Consider the following 20,040-nt stretch of genomic DNA (forward strand, 5'->3'; position numbering starts at 1 on the left):
ATGTGTTCACAATAGTAACTACTACAGGATCCTCTGCTATACAACAAAAAGCAGGCTGTGTACTTACAGCTTTGTAGCGGACCAGGTAGTGGCGGATTGGAGAGCCACCATCATCTTGCTTGATGAGGATGACTTTAAATGAATTTCCATCTTCTCCAACACGACCTGTCAGCTTTGGAGCACTTGGTTCTCCTGTAAAGAATCAGTGTTTCTCACAGTTAAATTACTCTTGACAAAACCTAGTTAAATAACATAGAGGAACTGGTAACTTTATGCTGTACGCAACCCAGAATTTGCACTATAGTGACTGCAGGTAAGATGACTTTTATATATGCACAGTTGCATCCAGGATTGAAACAAACCACCTATATATAATAATAAGAATAATAATAACACAGCAAAATAATGCTTTGTCCTAATACATTCACCCATTATAGTATATAGGTGCTCTGTTACAGAGCAATTTTAAGAGTTATACAATATAACACTTTACAATATAACACTTCACAATATAACACTTTACTTTTTAATTTAAAAGTTACCTAAAAAGGTCTACATTGGCTTTATATAAAATAGTAGGTTTAGTACCCAATAGGCATGCAATCTGCTAAGATTTCACTATACATATTATTTCATGTAATGCATCATTTGTAAAACTTTTTTTTTAGAAATATACATCTAATTAATTTTATATTACTAATGGTATATGTTATACCAGTAGTGTTATGAATTAAATATTATTTAATAAAACATTTTATACAGCATCATTGGTTAATTATTGCTTGATATTCATCATCTCTTTAAAGACACGTAAGTTCTTTATTTATTTTTTTAAATCAAGATTGACTTCAGTTACTAAAGTATTTTCCACATTGAAAAAAGGCTGTATTCACACAATGTTGAGAGTGATATAATTATTGATATTGGTAATCAATATATAAAAAAAATACTACAATGCCAAATTATATAAAATGGAGAATAAACCAAATAATGAATATAGACAATCACAATTAGTAATTAATATCTTACTCATTGAGTTGGTGTGTTAGCCAAGAAGACAAATGTATGTATTATTACTAAACTAAATGCATGAGTGCAGACATTTTTTTGTATCAATATTTTGGTTATTTTTTTATTATAATATACACTGAATAGTGACTTTATCAGAAACACCTATCTAGTAGTGTGTTGGACCTCCTTTGGCCTTCAGAATCGCAGCAATTTGTCATGGCATAAATTCCATTAGAAGCTGAAAATCTTCTGCAGGAATATAGTCCTACGTGGACAGGATTACTTCTCACCGCAAATGATACGGTGGTACTGACATCCTCTGATTAGCCTCTTGTATTTGTCTCAGAGATGCTCTATGGGATGAATATCTGATACCTGAAGGCCAGGGAAGAAAGGAATATTAGCCGTCGTGCTTCGCAAACCAATTTATGACTAAATAACCCTTGTGACATGGTGCATTGTTCTGCTGAAAGTGGTCTTCTGCCATAGAGGGTCTTAGCCACAGGTATCAAAGGACCCAGGGTATGCCAGCAAATTTTCCCAACACCATTTTGCCACCTCCAAGAGTCTGAACTCTTAACACCTCTGGATCAGTTAATGTTATTCCAATTTCAATTTCCAAGTCCAATTTGTGCTATTTTACACAAAGGATGTGTGCCCATACGTTTCCCTTAGACAGCAATGGCCCTTGAACTGGTTGTCTGTTATTATAGCCCCTTCGAGCTAAGAAACAACAGGGGAGATTTATTATTGCCCTTCTTAACTTTTTTGGGTTGTAATTTGTTAGTTTTTGCACAAAAATTTTGCGCATTTTCTCACTAGGCACTTTCTGTAAAACTCACTGTACTCACTGTGAAATGCAGTGAATTATTATTCACATTGCATTGGAAGATATTTAACATGTGCGCCTTTTATAAAAAGTGCAAAAAAATGCAAGTTCTGAGGTGATTTTTTATTTGTGCAAAATCTATCAAAGTCTGTGCACCATATTAATACATTTTGTGCAAGTAAGCCAAAAACACAGCAAAAGAAAAAAAAAGAAAAAATGCAGGAGGAATGACTGCACACAGCCACAGAATGATAAATCTCCCCCAACAAGTTGTGTGTTTGGACATGTTATTTGGAACATCCGTGTTGTATTTGGTTGCAATTTGCTTGATAGTGTACCCCCTGTTTGTCAAAACAATTCTTGATGTACACAGGGGGGGGGGGGGGGGTATTTATCAAAACCTTCTTTCACTTTTGAAAAGGCCTCTGATTTTCCACTTCTAATGTGAATTCAGATGGAAATTTCCATAAAGGGATGCTTCAACCATGAAAAAGCAGGTGTCTCCAATATAGTGGCCATTCAGTGTAATTTTAATGTATTAAATAAAACACTATGCACATATTTGCAAAAAAAAAAAATGCCATTAAAAATAAAAATAAGCAACTTTGCTAAATAAATAAATATATCCTATGCAACTTTTGCAGCTGATATTCCATGGTTACAAGACTACAGGTAAAGCCTCCTTACTTCTTGGTAGCCTACCCTGAACAATGCATAGGCATCTAGAGTCATATCATAATAGTGTTATTCACGCATAGTAAGATATCCCTAAGATAAATGTTCTCACAAAAATCACAGCTTGCAAATTCCTATAGACACAAGCACAAAGGCTATGGCACTAAGAGGGAAGGGGAAAGCAGCTTAGTGGGGAACACAAACAATATAGTGTTACTTGAAACTCTGATGGCAGACCGATACATGTTTATTTTAATTTTTTTTCAAAGACAAAAGTACTAATAACTTTAAAAAGAGTTATACCAAAATGCATATTTATCCCCAATCAAAAAAATAGGGAATAAGTAGCTCATCGGTTGGGTCCGATCACCATTCCCAAGAACAGAGCCCTATAGAGAATGAATGGAGCAGTGGCTGTGCATGTGGACTGGCTCTCCATTAGTTCCAGAGACAACTGTCCATCATTCTAATGATCGGTGGATGCCTGGTGGTTGGACCTCCTAGTTATCACCAACCCCTTGGATAGGGGTTAACATTGCACCTTGGGATAACTCCTTTAAATTTATCTCATTGCACCTACTCAGTAATACAGATATGTGTAATTCTTCGTCTATATTTATTATCTGTCTTTTATTCTCTGTCTATGCTTCTTGAATTTTTATGATTATGGCATTGAATAAAAACAACTATACTTGTATTGTATGCACAAGTAAGGAAGAATTTCAAGATTTTTCTATTTTTAAATTTCGATGCAATTAAAGTGCACTTCTCAAACTTTCAAAATCATCACAGATTCTGCTTTTTGATACATTTGGATTTACCCTTATACCCTCTTTTCAATTGTTTACTTTGTAGTGCACAAAGGCAGCTAAATGGCCCTTAAAGGGGTACTCCAGTAGACAACATTTAAAAAAAAAAATAATCAACTGGTGCCAGAAAGTTACAGATTAGTAAATTACGTCTATTAAAAAATCTTAATCCTTCCAGTACTTATGAGCTGCTATATGCTCCACAGGAAGTGTTTTTTTTTCTTTTTGGATTTCATTTGTCTGACCACAGTGCTCTCTGCTGACACCTCTGTCCATGTCAATAACAGTCTTGAGTATGAGCAAATCCCTATAGCAAACTTCTCCTGCTCTGGACATTTCCTGACATGGACAGAGGTGTCAGCAGAGAGCACTGTGGTCAGACAGAAATGATATCCAAAAAGAAAAAAACTTCCTGTGGATCATACAACAGCTGATAAGTACTGGAAGGATTAAGATTTTTAAATAGAAGTAATTTACAAGTCTTTTTAACTTTCTGCCACCAGTTAATTTTATTTAAATTTTTTTCCCCTTGGAGTACCCCTTTAAATATTGATAAAAGTCTTAGTGAATAATCCACTGTTTCTACATAGATTAAAACCATATTCTTATAGCCTTCCATTTCATCATAGTGGTTGAATTGGTACTTTAGTGTTCCATTTCTGAGGACTAAAGAAGAGTGGAAATTCTATTAAAAAAGATATACACTGCCCTCTATATAGTGATTACTCAACAAACAGGACCTGCCGAATTTAAGAAACAAAAAAAGTATGAAACTAATAACAAAAGCATAAAGAAATAAATGATCTGTAAACAAAAAAAGCAAACAAAAAATGCAGGGTTAGTGATGAATGCAGCTAATAAAAAAAGAGGATTAGTGAGGAGAGAGTTGAAGATTAGTCACTCGAAAATACATCTGGCATAGTCACTGAGGAAAAGAAAATCATTACAAAAGAAGTGGTTAAGTGAAGTAGATGGAATTGACAGGCTGGTGACAATATCTTTGACTGGAAATAAATGGTGTCAAAACATGCACCTGTGTTTTATAGACGAGCATCGATTAGAATTGATAGGCAGGAGACATGCAACTTCATGCATCATGCATTAGGAATAAAGGAACAAAACAACTTGACGTCCATTATCCCAGTTTGGTGTTTCCTTCTGTCAAATAAGGTTTCATTTACTTCTTTGAGCCTTCATGCAACTTTAATAAAGTGCACAGCTTTCCTATCAAATTTTACTATTATTGTATACAGTGATCGTGACGTCACACAACGCCCCCTCTATTCATATCTATGGGAGGGGGCGCCCCTTCCCATAGACATGAATGGAGGGGGCGTGATGCCCACACCCTGCGTTTAGAAAAAAAAGTTCTGATCGTCGGGTGCTGCAGGGAGCAGTGGAGTACCCCTTAACTGCTAAGCTCTGGTATACCACACTTGTATCCGGTGAACCCCTAGAAGCCCAGAAACAAGCAACTACATTTTTGTAGAAGTTGAATGAAGACAAAGGCATGTCAATATCATCTCAGGGAGAAACATCTATGGAACAAAGTAGAGAGCCATGTAATGCTGAGATCAAGCAGCAGAGTAGTTTCTTAATTTAGAAACCTATTGGCAAACTGGATGAGATGCAAACAATTAACACCAAACTTCCTGATCAATGTAACCTGTCCTCATTTTCGGATAAGGACAGTCAATATTCATCTTCCAACCCTTATTTTTCAATATGTTTGCAGTACTTATTTTTAGAGAATCACTACTGGGAATTGTGGTGACTTTCAGCCCATACTCACTACAAGTACCATTAAATAAGTGTTTTGGCTTTTCTGGATACTCGGATTACCTATTTTTGGAAATGCTTTTAAGTGCAAATCAATGTTAGTTGAACTTCTTAATTTACGATAAGCAATTTAAAATACAGATTGTTTTAATAGTAATATTCCAATTATATTTGCGGTAGGCTTATATTTCTGACCACATTGATGCATGACCAATATCCATGTCTTTTCTTATTGAGACCCCAAAAAAATGATTAGTTAATGTTATTCTGATTCAACTTCTATGAAATCTTTTGGTTGTTAATAATGTAAGAAACCATGATACTCTAGGTAATGGGCAAAAGTAATATGAGTACTAATGAGGGTTTGTGTATGGGCTGCAAGTCTGTCAGCACTGAATTCCTATTACATGGGTTAAAGCAAAAGTAGAGTAAAGACAAATCAAACAGAGCAGGCGGGTTCTTTGTTCTTTCAATTTTACATGTACAGGTTAGTAGTAATTGATTTATTATTAGGATTAGTGATGCATCTAAATTGAAAAATGCTGTTTGGGCAGTGTGCTAATGGAAATACTGTGCCTTAACAGCCTAGTGTTTTCAGTTTTCTTAACAATATTTTGATCATGAATGCAACATACTTGGATCATTTGTATGTCATTTAAGGAACAGATAAGGGGTCTGAACAGCTCCCTGGTTTTTAATATATCGATTTGACTAATCGAAACTGAAAATATAATTCCTGATAGCATTTGTAAGGAGCTGAACATAAGAACCACATACATTATCATGCGATTAAGTGCTCCACTGTCCATTGGTGACAGCGTCACGTAGTCAGATGAAAGACCATATTCATGAATAATCTAAAATGTGAAAAATTAGCAATTTTGTATTTTTTTTTAGCACAAAAAAAAGCAAAAGAAACAGAACTGCAGTGCAGTATTCAGTACAATAATACTAAAAAGGATAATTTATTTGGTAATAGATGACGATATAGTGTAGACCATTGTATTTGCATATCCCAGGAAGGGTGACATAAATGCCAAGATTTACACTCAGAGGAGATTCAGAGGAGTATTATAATATTTTCATTTTAAGTGATTTTTTTTTTTTACTATGTTGTGATTGATTTTCCCAGAAAGCATTCTACTGACCAAAACAGACACCAGCGAATTGAATACCTAGATTGGTCCACATGGGGATTCCTTGGCTGGCTGTCAGTGAAATGATTGTTGCTGTAGATATGTTGAATATAAAAATAAGCTGTTTTGACCTGCCCCAATCTTACCAACTCCCGGCCTGACAGCACTCAGTCCCTCCTCATCCCCGCTGCTTCCTGTTTACGTGTCATCTCAGCAGGAAATGAAGCGAGACATTGATGAGGCCAGTGATTGGCTGATTGGGTAGTTCCTGCTGAGATGGCATGTCAACAGGGACCAAAAAGCAGCAGTGACGAGTGGGGACTGGGAGCCATAAGACCGATAGTTGCACAGGATTGGGGCAGGTGAGTACAGCTTCTATATGTTTAACATACCCCCTAGTAAAATATAAAAAAATATCTTCGCTGGACAACCCCTTTAAGTTGCAACAGTTAATATTGAAATGTACAATAAATTGTTTATCTGCTGGGAAAATATTTTGTTTTCTCACCATAGCTATTTCTATGGCAAGTTCTAGACTATGCTGTTTGCATGCTGCCTACTATCTTGCTATTTCACCCTTCTGGATAATTCATTTAGTGGAGTTTACCTCCATAAAAAACAGGAAGTTCAGAGCAAAGCTAAAATATGTTTGTTCTATCTGTGCTTAGTGTGGGAAGGAGCTTACAAAAGTCATATCTTTTTCCTAGAAAGAAAAGTGCTCCTGACTATGCCGCAAAACCAACCAGAACAAAGAATTTTACCTTCTGTTCACCAGCGAGGAGGACATCAGCAGCACCATGCAAGTCACATGACAATTCACATGATAGCACGCACATGATTGGTTGAAAGGAAAGTGGAGGGAGGTCACATGAAAAATATAAAAAGAACGTAAACGATGAGAGAAGGGGAAAAACATTTAAGGGCTAAATAAAGGGGAGGTAACATAAAACATTAGGTGACAAAAAGCTGGAAACATATAAAACAAAATTACAGCAGGAAATGGTAAGCGGTTCATTTTTATGGAACATTTGGCAGGAAAAAAATGCATTATTACGTTAATTACAATCACAGTAGGACATGAATATTTCTGCTGACACACTTAGGCCAAACTTGGCAAAAAAAACAAGCTGAAAGATAAAATATGTTAACCGTAGCTGAGGGAAAAGGGAGAAATGTGTTACTGACATAATAGTAAGCCTTGCAGACGTTGATTATACCTGCAGAAGAAAAGGCTGTTTTAATTGCAAGTTCTTTGGCCCAGTAATGGTTGCACAAAGTGTTTCGTTTGTATCAAATGTGTTGCAAATTTGCAATAAATGTAAGCATTACACACAGTTTTCCCATGCACTTGAGGTTTATTTGGCTATGCTAGGTTTAAGCTGTAATTCAGTCATGTGGCAATGTAAAAGATAAAAATAGTACACTTATTCATGCAGTACAGGTCGGCTAAGGGAGAGAAACATTTGAATTCAGAAAAAGTCTATAAGGTCAAAGACAAAGTTAAATTATTTACTTTACTTGTGGTATGATAAAATGAGGTAATGTTTAAAGATGCCAGAACACAGAAGATGTGATGTAGAAGTAAAATAAAACAATTATTCCAAGATTTGTGAATACTGTCCTAAAGAAGTCTGCCAAAAACTGCCAAAGTGAAACTGCCACTACATGCTTATTAGTCAAGTATCCGTCAGATTCCATGCACCTTTTTCTTGGCTAAGGTACATTCACAAGTACTTTACTTGCTGCAGATTTCACACATGAAAATGGGGTCCTGCTGCTGGGACCCCTCGAGATCTCCCAGTTGGCACCCCGGCGTTCTGAACATTTATGCTCAGAACGCTGGGTTCAGGCAGCCATGGTCGTGAAGTCACGCAGCGTCCCCTCCATGCATGTCTATGGGAGGGGGAGCGACAGCCCGGAGATCGCGGGGGTCCATGGGCGGAGTACCCCTTTGAAGTCCTTACAATTTTGTAAATATTTTAGTGAGCAACAAACAGCCATTAATGTCTAAACCTTGGCAACAAAAGTAAGTTCACCACCTAAGTGGAAATGTACAAATTGGGCCAAATTAACCATTAGTCCTCCCTGATTTCATGTGACTCATTAGTGTTACAAAGTTGCAGGTGTGAATGGGGAGCAGGTGTCTTAAATCTGGTGTTATCAGACTCAAACTTACTAATACTGGCCACTGGAAGTTCACCATGACAAAGAACTCTCTGAGGATCTGAACAAAAGAATTGTTCCCTATATCAAGATGGCCTAAGCTATAAGAAGATTGCCAAGACCCTAAAACTGAGCTGCAGTTTGGTGGGGAAGACCATACAGTGGTTTCCCAGAATAGGTTCCACTCAGAACAGGCCCGCCATGTGCACGTGCTCAGCGTTATATCCAAAGGTTGTCATTGGAAAATAGATATGAGTGCAGCCAGCATTGCTGCAGAGGTTTAAGGGGTGGAGGTCAACCTGTCAGTTCTTAGACCATACGTCGCACACTGCATTAAATTGGTCTGCATAGCTGTCATCCCAGAAGAAAGTCTCTTCTAAAGATGATGCAAAAGAAAGCTCGCAAACAGTTTACTGGACACAGGCAGACTAAGGATATGGATTACTGAAGCCATGTCCTGTGATCTGATGAGACCAAGATGAACTTATTTGGTTCCGATTTTACTAAGCATATTTGATAGCAACATGGTGAATACAAAGATAAGTGAGTCTTGCCTACAGTCAAGCATGGGGTGGGAGTGTTAAGGTCTGGGCCTGCATGAGTGCTGCTGGCACTGGGTAGCTATGTTACAGTTCATTTAGGGAACCATGAATGGCATCATGTAATGTGACATACTGAAACAGACCATGATTCCCTATTTTTAATTGTAGGTGGAGGAGTACAAGGTCTCTAACATCTACCAGCTCTGTGATGTCATGCACTGCAGTGGTAATCTATGAAGCTGTGGGGAATTCCATGCCCAAGAGGCTTAAGGCAGTGCTGGAAAATAATGGTGACCACACAAAATATTGGCACTTTGGGCTCAATTTGGGCACTTTCATTTAGGGGTGTACTTACTTTTGTTACCAAGGTTTAGACATTAATGGCTGTGTGTTAAGTTATGTTCAGGGGGCAAACCATTAAACACTGTTAAACAGGCTGTGCACTCACTACTTTACATTGTAGCAGAGTGTCATTTCTTCAGTGTTACCACATGAAAAGATATAATAAAATATTTACAAAAAAGTGAGGGGTGAAATCACTTATGTAAGATAAAGTATATGGAAAATTTGCTTAGGTACAAGGCTAGTAACCTCCTTAAAGTCAAACAAAGATGACAGAACAACTTTGTCATGTCTGGTATTAGCATGTGTAAGGGGCCAGGTAACATCCATCAGTAGCTCTTTCAACAGGTGAATATGTTTTGAACAGTGGTGTCACTAGGCACAATGGCTTCTAACTTCTCTTCTAAGAGCATCAAACACTGTATGTGGCAGTAAAGAATCTTAAGACTGTGTTCCCTTATTCTATGGAACAAGGGATGCTATGTCTCCCCTACAGGAAATATAAATATAGGCAAGTCAAAGCATCCCTAGTTCCATAGGATAAGGCAACACTTTAGTTTGCTACATACAGGGACAGGAGGGGGACCCCTGTGATCTCAGCTGCAGCACCCTGCTGTGATCACTGCACAGAGGAAACTTGCTCTGTGCGTAATGATGGCCGATACAGGGACCAAAGCATCGTGACGTCACGGCCCCGCCCCTCGTGACATCATGGCTCCAACCCCTTGTGATGTCACGGCCCACCCCTTCAATACAAGTCTATGGGAGGGGGGGGTGATGTCACGAGGGGGTAGAGCCGTGATGTCATGAGGGGCGGAGCAGCAATGTCATGAGGGGGTGGAGCAGTGATGTCATGAGGGGGCAGAGCCGCGACATCATGATGCTCCATCCCCTGTATCGCCCGTCATTACGCACTGAGCGAGTTTGCTCTTTGCAGTGATGACGGGGGTGATGCAGCCGAGATTGCCGCTGGGGACCTCCGGGATCAGACATCTTATCCCCTATCCCCTAAGATGTCTAGGGGCGGAGTACCTCTTTAACCCCTTAACGACGCAGGATGTATATTTACGTCCTGCACCGGCTCCCGCGATATGAAGCGGGATCGCGCCGCGATCCCGCATCATATCGCGTGGGTCCCGACGCTAATCAACGGCCGGGACCCGCGGCTAATACCACACATCGCCGATCGCAGCGATGTGCGGTATTAACCCTTTAGAAGCGGCGGTCAAAGCTGACCGCCGCTTCTAAAGTGAAACTGAAAGTATCCCGGCTGCTCAGTCGGGCTGTTCGGGACCGCCGCGGTGAAATCGCGGCGTCCCGAACAGCTGATCGGACACCGGGAGGGCTCTTACCTGCCTCCTCGGTGTCCGATCGACGAATGACTGCTCCGTGCCTGAGATCCAGGCAGGAGCAGTCAAGCGCCGATAATGCTGATCACAGGCGTGTTAATACACGCCTGTGATCGGGATGAGAGATCAGTGTGTGCAGTGTTATAGGTCCCTATGGGACCTATAACACTGCAAAAAAAAAGTAAAAAAAAAGTGTTAATAAAGGTCATTTAACCCCTTCCCTAATAAAAGTTTGAATCACCCCCCTTTTCCCATAAAAAAAATAAAACAGTGTAAAAAAAAATAAAAATAAACATATGTGGTATCGCCGCGTGCGTAAATGTCCGAACTATAAAAATATATCATTAATTAAGCCGTACGGTCAATGGCGTACGCGCAAAAAAATTCCAAAGTCCAAAAAAGCGTATTTTGGTAACTTTTTATAACATTAAAAAATGAATAAAAAGTGATAAAAAAGTCAGATCAAAACAAAAATCATACCAATAAAAACTTCAGATCACTGCGCAAAAAATGAGTCCTCATACCGCCCCGTACGTGGAAAAATAAAAAAGTTATAGGGGTCAGAAGATGACATTTTTAAACGTATAAATTTTCCTGCATGTAGTTATGATTTTTTCCAGAAGTGCGACAAAATCAAACCTATATAAGTAGGGTATCATTTTAACCGTATGGACCTACAGAATAATGATAAGGTGTAATTTTTACCGAAATATGCACTGCGTAGAAACGGAAGCCCCCAAAAGTTACAAAATGGTGTTTTTTTTCCGATTTTGTCGCACAATGATTTTTTTTCCCGTTTCGCCGTGCATTTTTGGGTAAAATGACTAATGTCACTGCAAAGTAGAATTGGCGCCGCAAAAAATAAGCCATAATATGGATTTTTAGGTGGAAAATTGAAAGGGTTATGATTTTTAAAAGGTAAGGAGGAAAAAACGAAAGTGCAAAAACGGAAAAACCCTGAGTCCTTAAGGGGTTAAGGCCAAAATGGGCTTGGTCCTCAAGGGGATATATATCTAACAAATTAGATGGACCGTCCTCAATTCAAAAGTAGAAACTATAATCTGTTGGCCATAAAATTGGTCAGACTTCCTACAGCACCTTCTCAATTAAAATTAAGCATTACACATTTTCCACGGAAATTGAAGAGCTGTGCTTGTAAAAGTTAAACCAATGAACTTCTCCACATATTGCTAATTTTAGATTTGACTTTAGATTTGATCATAGTACCATTTTTAAGGGAATCTTCAATAGAGCAGTAATCACACCTATTATACTTCCTTACGTTTTAATGTGTTGTATGCACGTTTTAATCCCCAATGTCTGAGAATAGTGGTGTATAGAATTCATTGCTAAAATAGCACTATGGAATTTATTCAAATCCTAGTCATCCTGGTATTACCACACTATATACGTACCAACGTTTTGGAAATTAGTCTTAAACATGACTTGAGAAAAAACTGGAATCTCCTATTTTAAAGGTTACATTTTTAGACATATTGGACACAATATATCGGTGTCCACATATTGTACATGTAATACTTAAAATGAACTGTCTTCTTACGTTGCACAGTATGCATTATAATTTTGCTTGTAGAACCAGACTTTAAAAAAAAAGTTTTAGTACTATTGCTTTATCTTTTTACCATTTTGAAGAAACGCAAGAGCATATATTTAAGGGTTTTGATATGTTGGGTGCCTCCTACTTTAAGAGGCAATACATTTTATGATCTGCAGTTATGAGTAACCATCTCTTCACTCTCATGCAGCTAAGATCAGTCACAATAAACCAAACGTGTCTGTTCTACATCTCTACACCATGGCTGCACAGAGCACCCCATGCATAACACACTACACGTGGCAAAGGGCTTAATATAAAACAAGCAAATCATAAAGTCCTAATAACTTTTAGAATAGTAAAGATAATGCATCCAGTTAACTAGAAAGTCTAGAAAATCTAAAAGTCATAAAGAATGAGTTATGCATGGGAGTCTTTTATTTATATACAGTGGGTGAAATAAGTATTGAACACGTCACCATTTTTCTCACTAAATATATTTCCAATGATGCTACTGACATGAAATGTTCACCAGATGTTGGTAACAACCCAAGTAATACATAAATACATACAAATAAACCAAACCAAATATGCTCAGAAATTAAGTTATGTGTAATAATGTGAAATGACAGGGAAGAAGTAATGAACACCGTTACTGATACGTATTTAATACTTTGTAAAAAAAATGCCTTTGTTGGTAATGACAGCTTTAAGATGCCTCTTGTGTGGAGAAACTAGTCACATGCATTGCTCTGGTGTTCTTTTGGCCCATTCTCCCACACAAACAGTCTTTAAATATTGAATGTTCCATAGGTCTCTTCTATAAATCATAGTCTTCAGTTAATTCCCTAGATTCTCATAGTGTTTAGTTTTGCAATTTGAACAAAGAAAAACAATTCAAAACCCCATAAAACCATGTATAAGAAAGGAGACAACAGGGCACAGGTACACATAGCACAGTGAAGAATATTAAAAGCAAATTTATATTAGGTACTGAAATCTCCTAACCCAAACACATCCATACCACAATCACACCACATCGACACTGCACACACACCATCATCTTGTACTTGTAGTAGGGATCGACCGATATCGTTTTTTTAGGGCCGATACCGATAATCGGTGTAGGTTAGGGCCGATAGCTGATAACTTATACCGATATTCCAGTATAAGTTATCGGCTATTTAACCCCCAGCAACACCGCTGCAGATCATTGATTTAAAGCGGGCGCTTTAAATCAATGCACTGCAGTGGCTTTTGCGGGGCCATAGGCCGCCGCCGCCACCACACGCTTCTCTCCCCCTACCTGTCAGGGTGGTCCGGGCCATCCATCCTTCCTGTAGTGCGCAGCGACGCACCTGACGTCACGGCGTAGCGGCGTCTATGCAGTGTACTAGGCCGGAGCCTGCCTGGAGTGAAGAAGATGACCGCCGGAGAAGAAGGACAGCCCGGACCGGTGCACCCTCCACCCGGAACGCCCCCGGACACTACAGGAACGATGGATGGCCCGGACCACCCACATTACGGGTAAGTTTAATTTTTTTATTGACTCGGAGGGTGGGGGAGGGGCCCGACCGGTATAGCGGTATGGGCAAAAATCCACACCGATATACCGCCCAGCATCACGGTGGGGGGTGCGACGCGGTTCGGTGGGTTGGGGGTGCGGTGCGGCGGGTCGGGGGGGTGGCGGTCGCTAACTTGTAGTAAAAGTTTTGCCACATTCGTACTTAAGGGGTACCTTTCATCAAAAAAACTTTTGATATATTATAAATTAATGTATGCAGAATAACTTTCCAATAGCATGTTATTAAAAAATATGCTTTTTCTATTTAATTTTCCACTTTGAAAAAATGACCACTAAGGGTCTCTCTACCAGTGCATTTTTATAGATTTCAGACTCATGCTGGAGTCCTAAATCTCAGACTGCAACCGGGACACAGACAAACTCCCTGCAGGGAGCAGTGCTGAGTTTGTCTGTGTAGCGGCTGCAGTCTGAGATTTAGGACTCCAGCATGAGTCTGAAATCTATAAAAAAGGACTGGTAGGGAGACCCCTAGTGGCAATTTTTTCAAAGTGGAAAATTAAATAGAAAGAAGCATATTTTTTAATAACATGCTATTGGAAAGTTATTCTCCATACATTAATCTATAATATGAAAGGTACCCTTTAACCAATGTTTCCAGATGTGATGGCTTCATAAGTTGATCAAACGCCCCCCCCCCCAAACATCTCTTTTCAAAACTAAACAAATTTAATTACCGTATTTATCGGGGTATACCACGCACTGGCATATAACACGCACCCTCATTTTACCAAGGATATTTGGGTAAAAAAAGTTTTTTACCCAAATATCCATGGTAAAATGAGGGTGCGTGTGTGCGCGTGTATACCTCGATACACCCCCAGGAAAGGCAGGGGGAGAGAGGCCGTCGCTGCCCGCTTCTCCCCCCTGCCTTTCCTGGGGTCTAGAGCCCTGCTGCCGGCCCTTCTCTCCCCCTGGCTATCGGCGCCGCTGCCCGTCCTGTCCCCCTGACTATCGGTATCGGCGCCCCATTGCCGGCGCCGATAGCCAGGGGGAGAGAAGCGGCGCCGACAGCCAGGGGGAGAGAAGGGGCAGCGGCACCCATTGCCAGCGCCGCTGCCTCGTTGCCTCCCCCCATCCCCGGTGGCATAATTACCTGGGTCGGGTCCGTGCTGCTGCAGGCCTCCGGCGTGCGTCCCCTGCGTCGTTGCTATGCACGGCGCGGCGCACTAATGTCATGCGCCGCGCCGTGCAGCGCATAGCAACGACGAAGGGGACACACGATGGAGGCCTGCAGCAGCGCGGACCCGACCCAGGTAATTATGCCACCGGGGACGGGGGGAGGCAACGGGGCAGCAGCGTCGGCAATGGGTGACGCTGCCCCTTCTCTCCCCCTGCCTTCCCTGGGGTCTAGAGCCCTGCTGTTGGCCCTTCTCACCCCCTGGCTATCGGCGCCGCTGCCCGTTCTGTCCCCCTGACTATCGGTACCGGCGCCGATAGCCAGGGGGTGAGAAGGGCCAACAGCAGGGCTCTAGACCCCAGGGAAGGCAGGGGGAGAGAAGCGGGCAGCGACGGCCTCTCTCCCCCTGCCTTTCCTGGGGCGGTATCGGCGTATAACACGCACATAGACTTTAGGCTAAAAATTTTAGCCTAAAAAGTGCGTGTTATACGCCGATAAATACGGTATTTGAATTCTCCCAGATTACTAAGATGTCCCATGTCCCTTATCACTTTAGTTGCGCATCTCTGTATTCTTTCAGCTGCATTCTTTTGCGCAAATGTCCACCCTTGTTTCATCTTCGTCATTCTGGTAAATGGCAGCAGATTTTTGTGAAGAATGTTTTGGTAAATATCCCATTCATTCCTTCAATTAGGTGAAGTTTACGTTTGGTGAAAAGCAGTCCCAAAACATAATGTTCCCACCTCCGAACTTGGTATGGTGTTTTTAGTGGTGATGTGTAGTGACATTTCTCCTCCAAAAATGGTGTGTATTATGACACCCAAACAGTAATATATTCTTCTAATATTTCAATGTCTTTCCCAAATGTTGATCAGCAAACAATTTTATTCAGCAATGAGTCTTGTGTGGTGAGTTTGCATACAGGCCATGGCAGCAGAGTGCTAATTCCAGGTCTTTATGACCACAAGTGGTCTTTGGCTCTTGGACAACTATTCTGATTATTTTTTTCACTCCTATGTCAGAAACCTTGTCAGGAACACCTGGTTGAGTCAAATTTATGGTGAAATGATTGTATTTCTCCTTCCAGATTATGGCCTCAACAGTGTTCACTGGAACATTCAGAAGCTTATAAATGCACCTGTAAACAACAGCATTGCTTTGTTTTTCAACAATTAGATTGCAGAGGTCTTAAGACAGCTCTTTGCTTTAAACCATCCTGAAATGTGTCTTGTGTGACACCTTTGCAATAAGAATTTTTTGTAGGCCATCAGTTTGGACTGAACCAGCACTGACAAGGAGTTGCTGTTGACCTAGATTTCCATGCTTTTTTGCACCTCTTTCTTCATGTGTTAATTATTTTTCCTTGTATCATTTCTCATTATTACACACAACTTAATTTATAAGCTTTTTTTTTTTTTTTTGTCGGTATGGATTTTTTGGGTTGTTTCCAACACCTGGTGCACATTTCATGTCAATAGCATCTTTGGAAATATATTTAGTGAGAAAAATGGTGACATGTTCAATAATTATTTCACCCACTGTATTATATTTTTTATTTTTCTATGCAGCTATCATTTTTCTAGGCAAGCTCCTTCAGTATGTTAATTCTGACATGCACCATAGCCACAAAAACCGGGTTAACCATATAGGACCTTGCAGTATGACCTTATAGAGTAATCGAGAAAAGCAATCAATGATCCCAGGATAGGGAAAAACTATCCAAACGGTGAGGCTCAAACTGACAGATTCCCATCAATCCAGAGAAAGCAGGGGAAATTGTGGTCATGAATAAAGGCATGCATGCCCACTGATGCTCCATTAACTGTATGTGGAGGGTGTTTATCTTCTATTCTTAAGGTTGGCAAGGGTCCCAGTGACAGTCTCATAGAAGCCATACAGGTATAATGGCAAATATCTTATTGCTATGACATGGCTATAACTATAGTAAGTGCTGAGCTTGTAGCTGTACCAAGACCATAAAAAGCTGAAAAGTACCCCTCATTCCACCCTATAAGTCACCAGTACTATACACAAAAGGAACTGTAATACCAAAGCTGTATTGTAATCCAGGAGCTTGAAGTAATAACTTTGTGATAAAGCACTTTTTCAATTTTTATAGGGTCAACAACAGCTTTCAATATTCAACACAATGAAATACTGTTAGATAATACTGGGACATGCACACAGCAAACAGCCCGCCGCCATTACCCTCTACTCACTAGGATATTCAGTTGTGCTGGCAGTGGCCAATGTTCCTAAAAGAATATAAAAGTATTGAACCCAATTGTATTTGAATGCCGTAATGTTTGATCTGCTACATGAACAATTTTGTTACATGGAACCATATTTACTTAATTATATAGACTTTCACTAGTAAAATACAGCCTGTACTCTCTATAGAAGTGAATACCATTTTACAACTTTACATTAGAAACAGTATGGATAATGTGTGGCATTACAATGTATATGACTACTTAATATGTGCCTAAAATCATTTTTATGTTCCTCATCTATGAATTTATCTAATATGCACAATTCTAATTCTTTGGGATCTCATAAGAGCCAAACATGTCAGCTGTACATGTAACTATTCCTATATGGACTTGCACAGGGAATACCAATGCAGTGATGCAGTGCTGCTCTATTCTCTATGCAGATGCCAATGTATAATTTATGCATATGATGTCTTGTATAATATCTGAAGCACTAGTTGTGAAGAACTGAAATCTTAATAGAAGAAGTTTTTTTTTTTTTTCCTTTGGATGATTCTTCCAATGTTGCTGGCATTCTTTTCTACCAAAAGACGGAATCAAACAAGATACACTGTTTATCAAATGGAACTGACGCTGAGGAGAGCGTCAGCAACATTTAAAGTACCTTCAATAAGACTATAATACAATTAATCCGCCAACAAAAAAGAGCTGATTGTGATATTTACAGTCATGGCCGTAAATGTTGGTACCCCTGAAATTTTTAAAGAAAATTAAGTATTTCTCACAGAAAAGAATTGCAGCATCACATGTTTTGCTATACACGTTTATTCCCTTTGTGTGTATTGGAATTAAACCAAAAAAGGGACGAAAAAACAAGCAAATTGGACATAATTTCACACCAAACTCAAAAAATGGCACCCTTAACTTAATATTTGGTATCACACCCTTTGGAAAAAATAACTGAAATCAGTCGCTTCCTATAACCATTAACCCCTTAACGACGCAGGACGTATATTTACGTCCTGCGCCGGCTCCCGCGATATGAAGCGGGATCGCGCCGCGATCCCGCATCATATCGCGTGGGTCCCGGCGCTAATCAACGGCCGGGACCCGCGGCTAATACCACACATCGCCGATCGCGGCGATGTGCGGTATTAACCCTTTAGAAGCGGCGGTCAAAGCTGACCGCCGCTTCGAAAGTGAAAGTGAAAGTGACCCGGCTGCTCAGTCGGGCTGTTCGGGACCGCCGCGGTGAAATCGCGGCGTCCCGAACAGCTGATCGGACACCGGGAGGGCTCTTACCTGCCTCCCCGGTGTCCGATCGACGAATGACTGCTCCGTGCCTGAGATCCAGGCAGGAGCAGTCAAGCGCCGATAATGCTGATCACAGGCGTGTTAATGCACGCCAGTGATCAGCATTAGAGATCAGTGTGTGCAGTGTTATAGGTCCCTATGGGACCTATAACACTGCAAAAAAAAAGTAAAAAAAAAGTGTTAATAAAGGTCATTTAACCCCTTCCCTAATAAAAGTTTGAATCACCCCCCTTTTCCCATAAAAAAAATAAAACAGTGTAAAAAAAATAAAAAATAAACATATGTGGTATCGCCGCGTGCGTAAATGTCCGAACTATAAAAATATATCATTAATTAAGCCGTACGGTCAATGGCGTACGCGCAAAAAAATTCCAAAGTCCAAAAAAGCGTATTTTGGTCACTTTTTATATCATTAAAAAATGAATAAAAAGTGATCAAAAAGTCCGATCAAAACAAAAATCATACCGATAAAAACTTCAGATCACGGCGCAAAAAATGAGTCCTCATACCACCCCATACATGGAAAAATAAAAAAGTTATAGGGGTCAGAAGATGACATTTTTAAACGTATAAATTTTCCTGCATGTAGTTATGATTTTTTCCAGAAGTGCGACAATATCAAACCTATATAAGTAGGGTATCATTTTAACCGTATGGACCTACAGAATAATGATAAGGTGTAATTTTTACCGAAATATGCACTGCGTAGAAACGAAAGCCCCCAAAAGTTACAAAATGGCGTTTTTTTTTCGATTTTGTCGCACAATGATTTTTTTTTCCGTTTCGCCGTGCATTTTTGGGTAAAATGACTAATGTCACTGCAAAGTAGAATTGGCGACGCAAAAAATAAGCCATAATATGGATTTTTAGGTGGAAAATTGAAAGGGTTATGATTTTTAAAAGGTAAGGAGGAAAAAACGAAAGTGCAAAAACGGAAAAACCCTGAGTCCTTAAGGGGTTAATAAGCTTCTTACACCTCCAGCCGGAATGTTGCACCTCTCTTCCTTTGCAAACTGCTCCAGGTCTCTCTTATTGGAAGGCACCTTTTTCCAACAGCAATTTTAAGATCTCTCCACAGATGTTCAATGGGATTTAGATCTGGACTCATTGCTGGCCACTTCAGAACTCTCCAGCGCTTTGTTGCCATCCATTTCTGGGTGCTTTTTGACATATGTTTGAGGTCACTGTCCTGCTAGAAGACTCAATATCTCGGATGCAAACCCAGCTTTCTGACACTGGGCTGTACAGTGCGACCCAAAATCTGTCAGTAATCCTCAGATTTCATGATGCCTTGCACACATTCAAGGCACCCAGTGCCAGAGGCAGCAAAAGAACCCCAAAATATCATTGAACCTCCACCATATTTCACTGTAGGTACTGTGCTCTTTTCTTTGTAGGCCTCATTCCGTTTTCGGTAAATGATGTGCTTTACCAAAAAGCTCAATCTAGGTCTATCTGCCCACAAGACGTTTTCCCAAAAGGATTTTGGCTTATTCAAGTTCATTTTGACAAAATGTAGACTTGCTTATGTCTCTGTGTCAACAGTGTGGTCCTCCTGGGTCACCTGACATAGCGTTTCATTACATTTAAATGTCGACGGATAGTTCGCGCTGACACTGAT

The 20,040-nt window shown here is 40.0% G+C and overlaps 1 protein-coding gene across 8 annotated transcripts in view; it reads right to left on the reverse strand.

Moving 5' to 3' along the window:
- The window catches only part of NCAM1 (neural cell adhesion molecule 1), a 457,028-nt gene that overhangs the window by 65,791 nt on the left and 371,197 nt on the right, over window positions 1-20,040 (reverse strand). For all 8 annotated transcript variants that reach the window (XR_008848564.1, XM_056544809.1, XM_056544805.1 and 5 more), the window contains one exon: window positions 68-192. Coding sequence is in view for 7 of the 8 variants with exons in the window: in XM_056544809.1 (XP_056400784.1) it covers window positions 68-192 (125 nt within the window). In the remaining variant the exon portion in view is untranslated. The remainder of the gene's footprint in view (window positions 1-67; window positions 193-20,040) is intronic.

Source organism: Hyla sarda, chromosome 10, assembly GCF_029499605.1.
Source record: "Hyla sarda isolate aHylSar1 chromosome 10, aHylSar1.hap1, whole genome shotgun sequence".
NCBI classification, from domain to species: Eukaryota; Metazoa; Chordata; class Amphibia; order Anura; family Hylidae; genus Hyla; species Hyla sarda.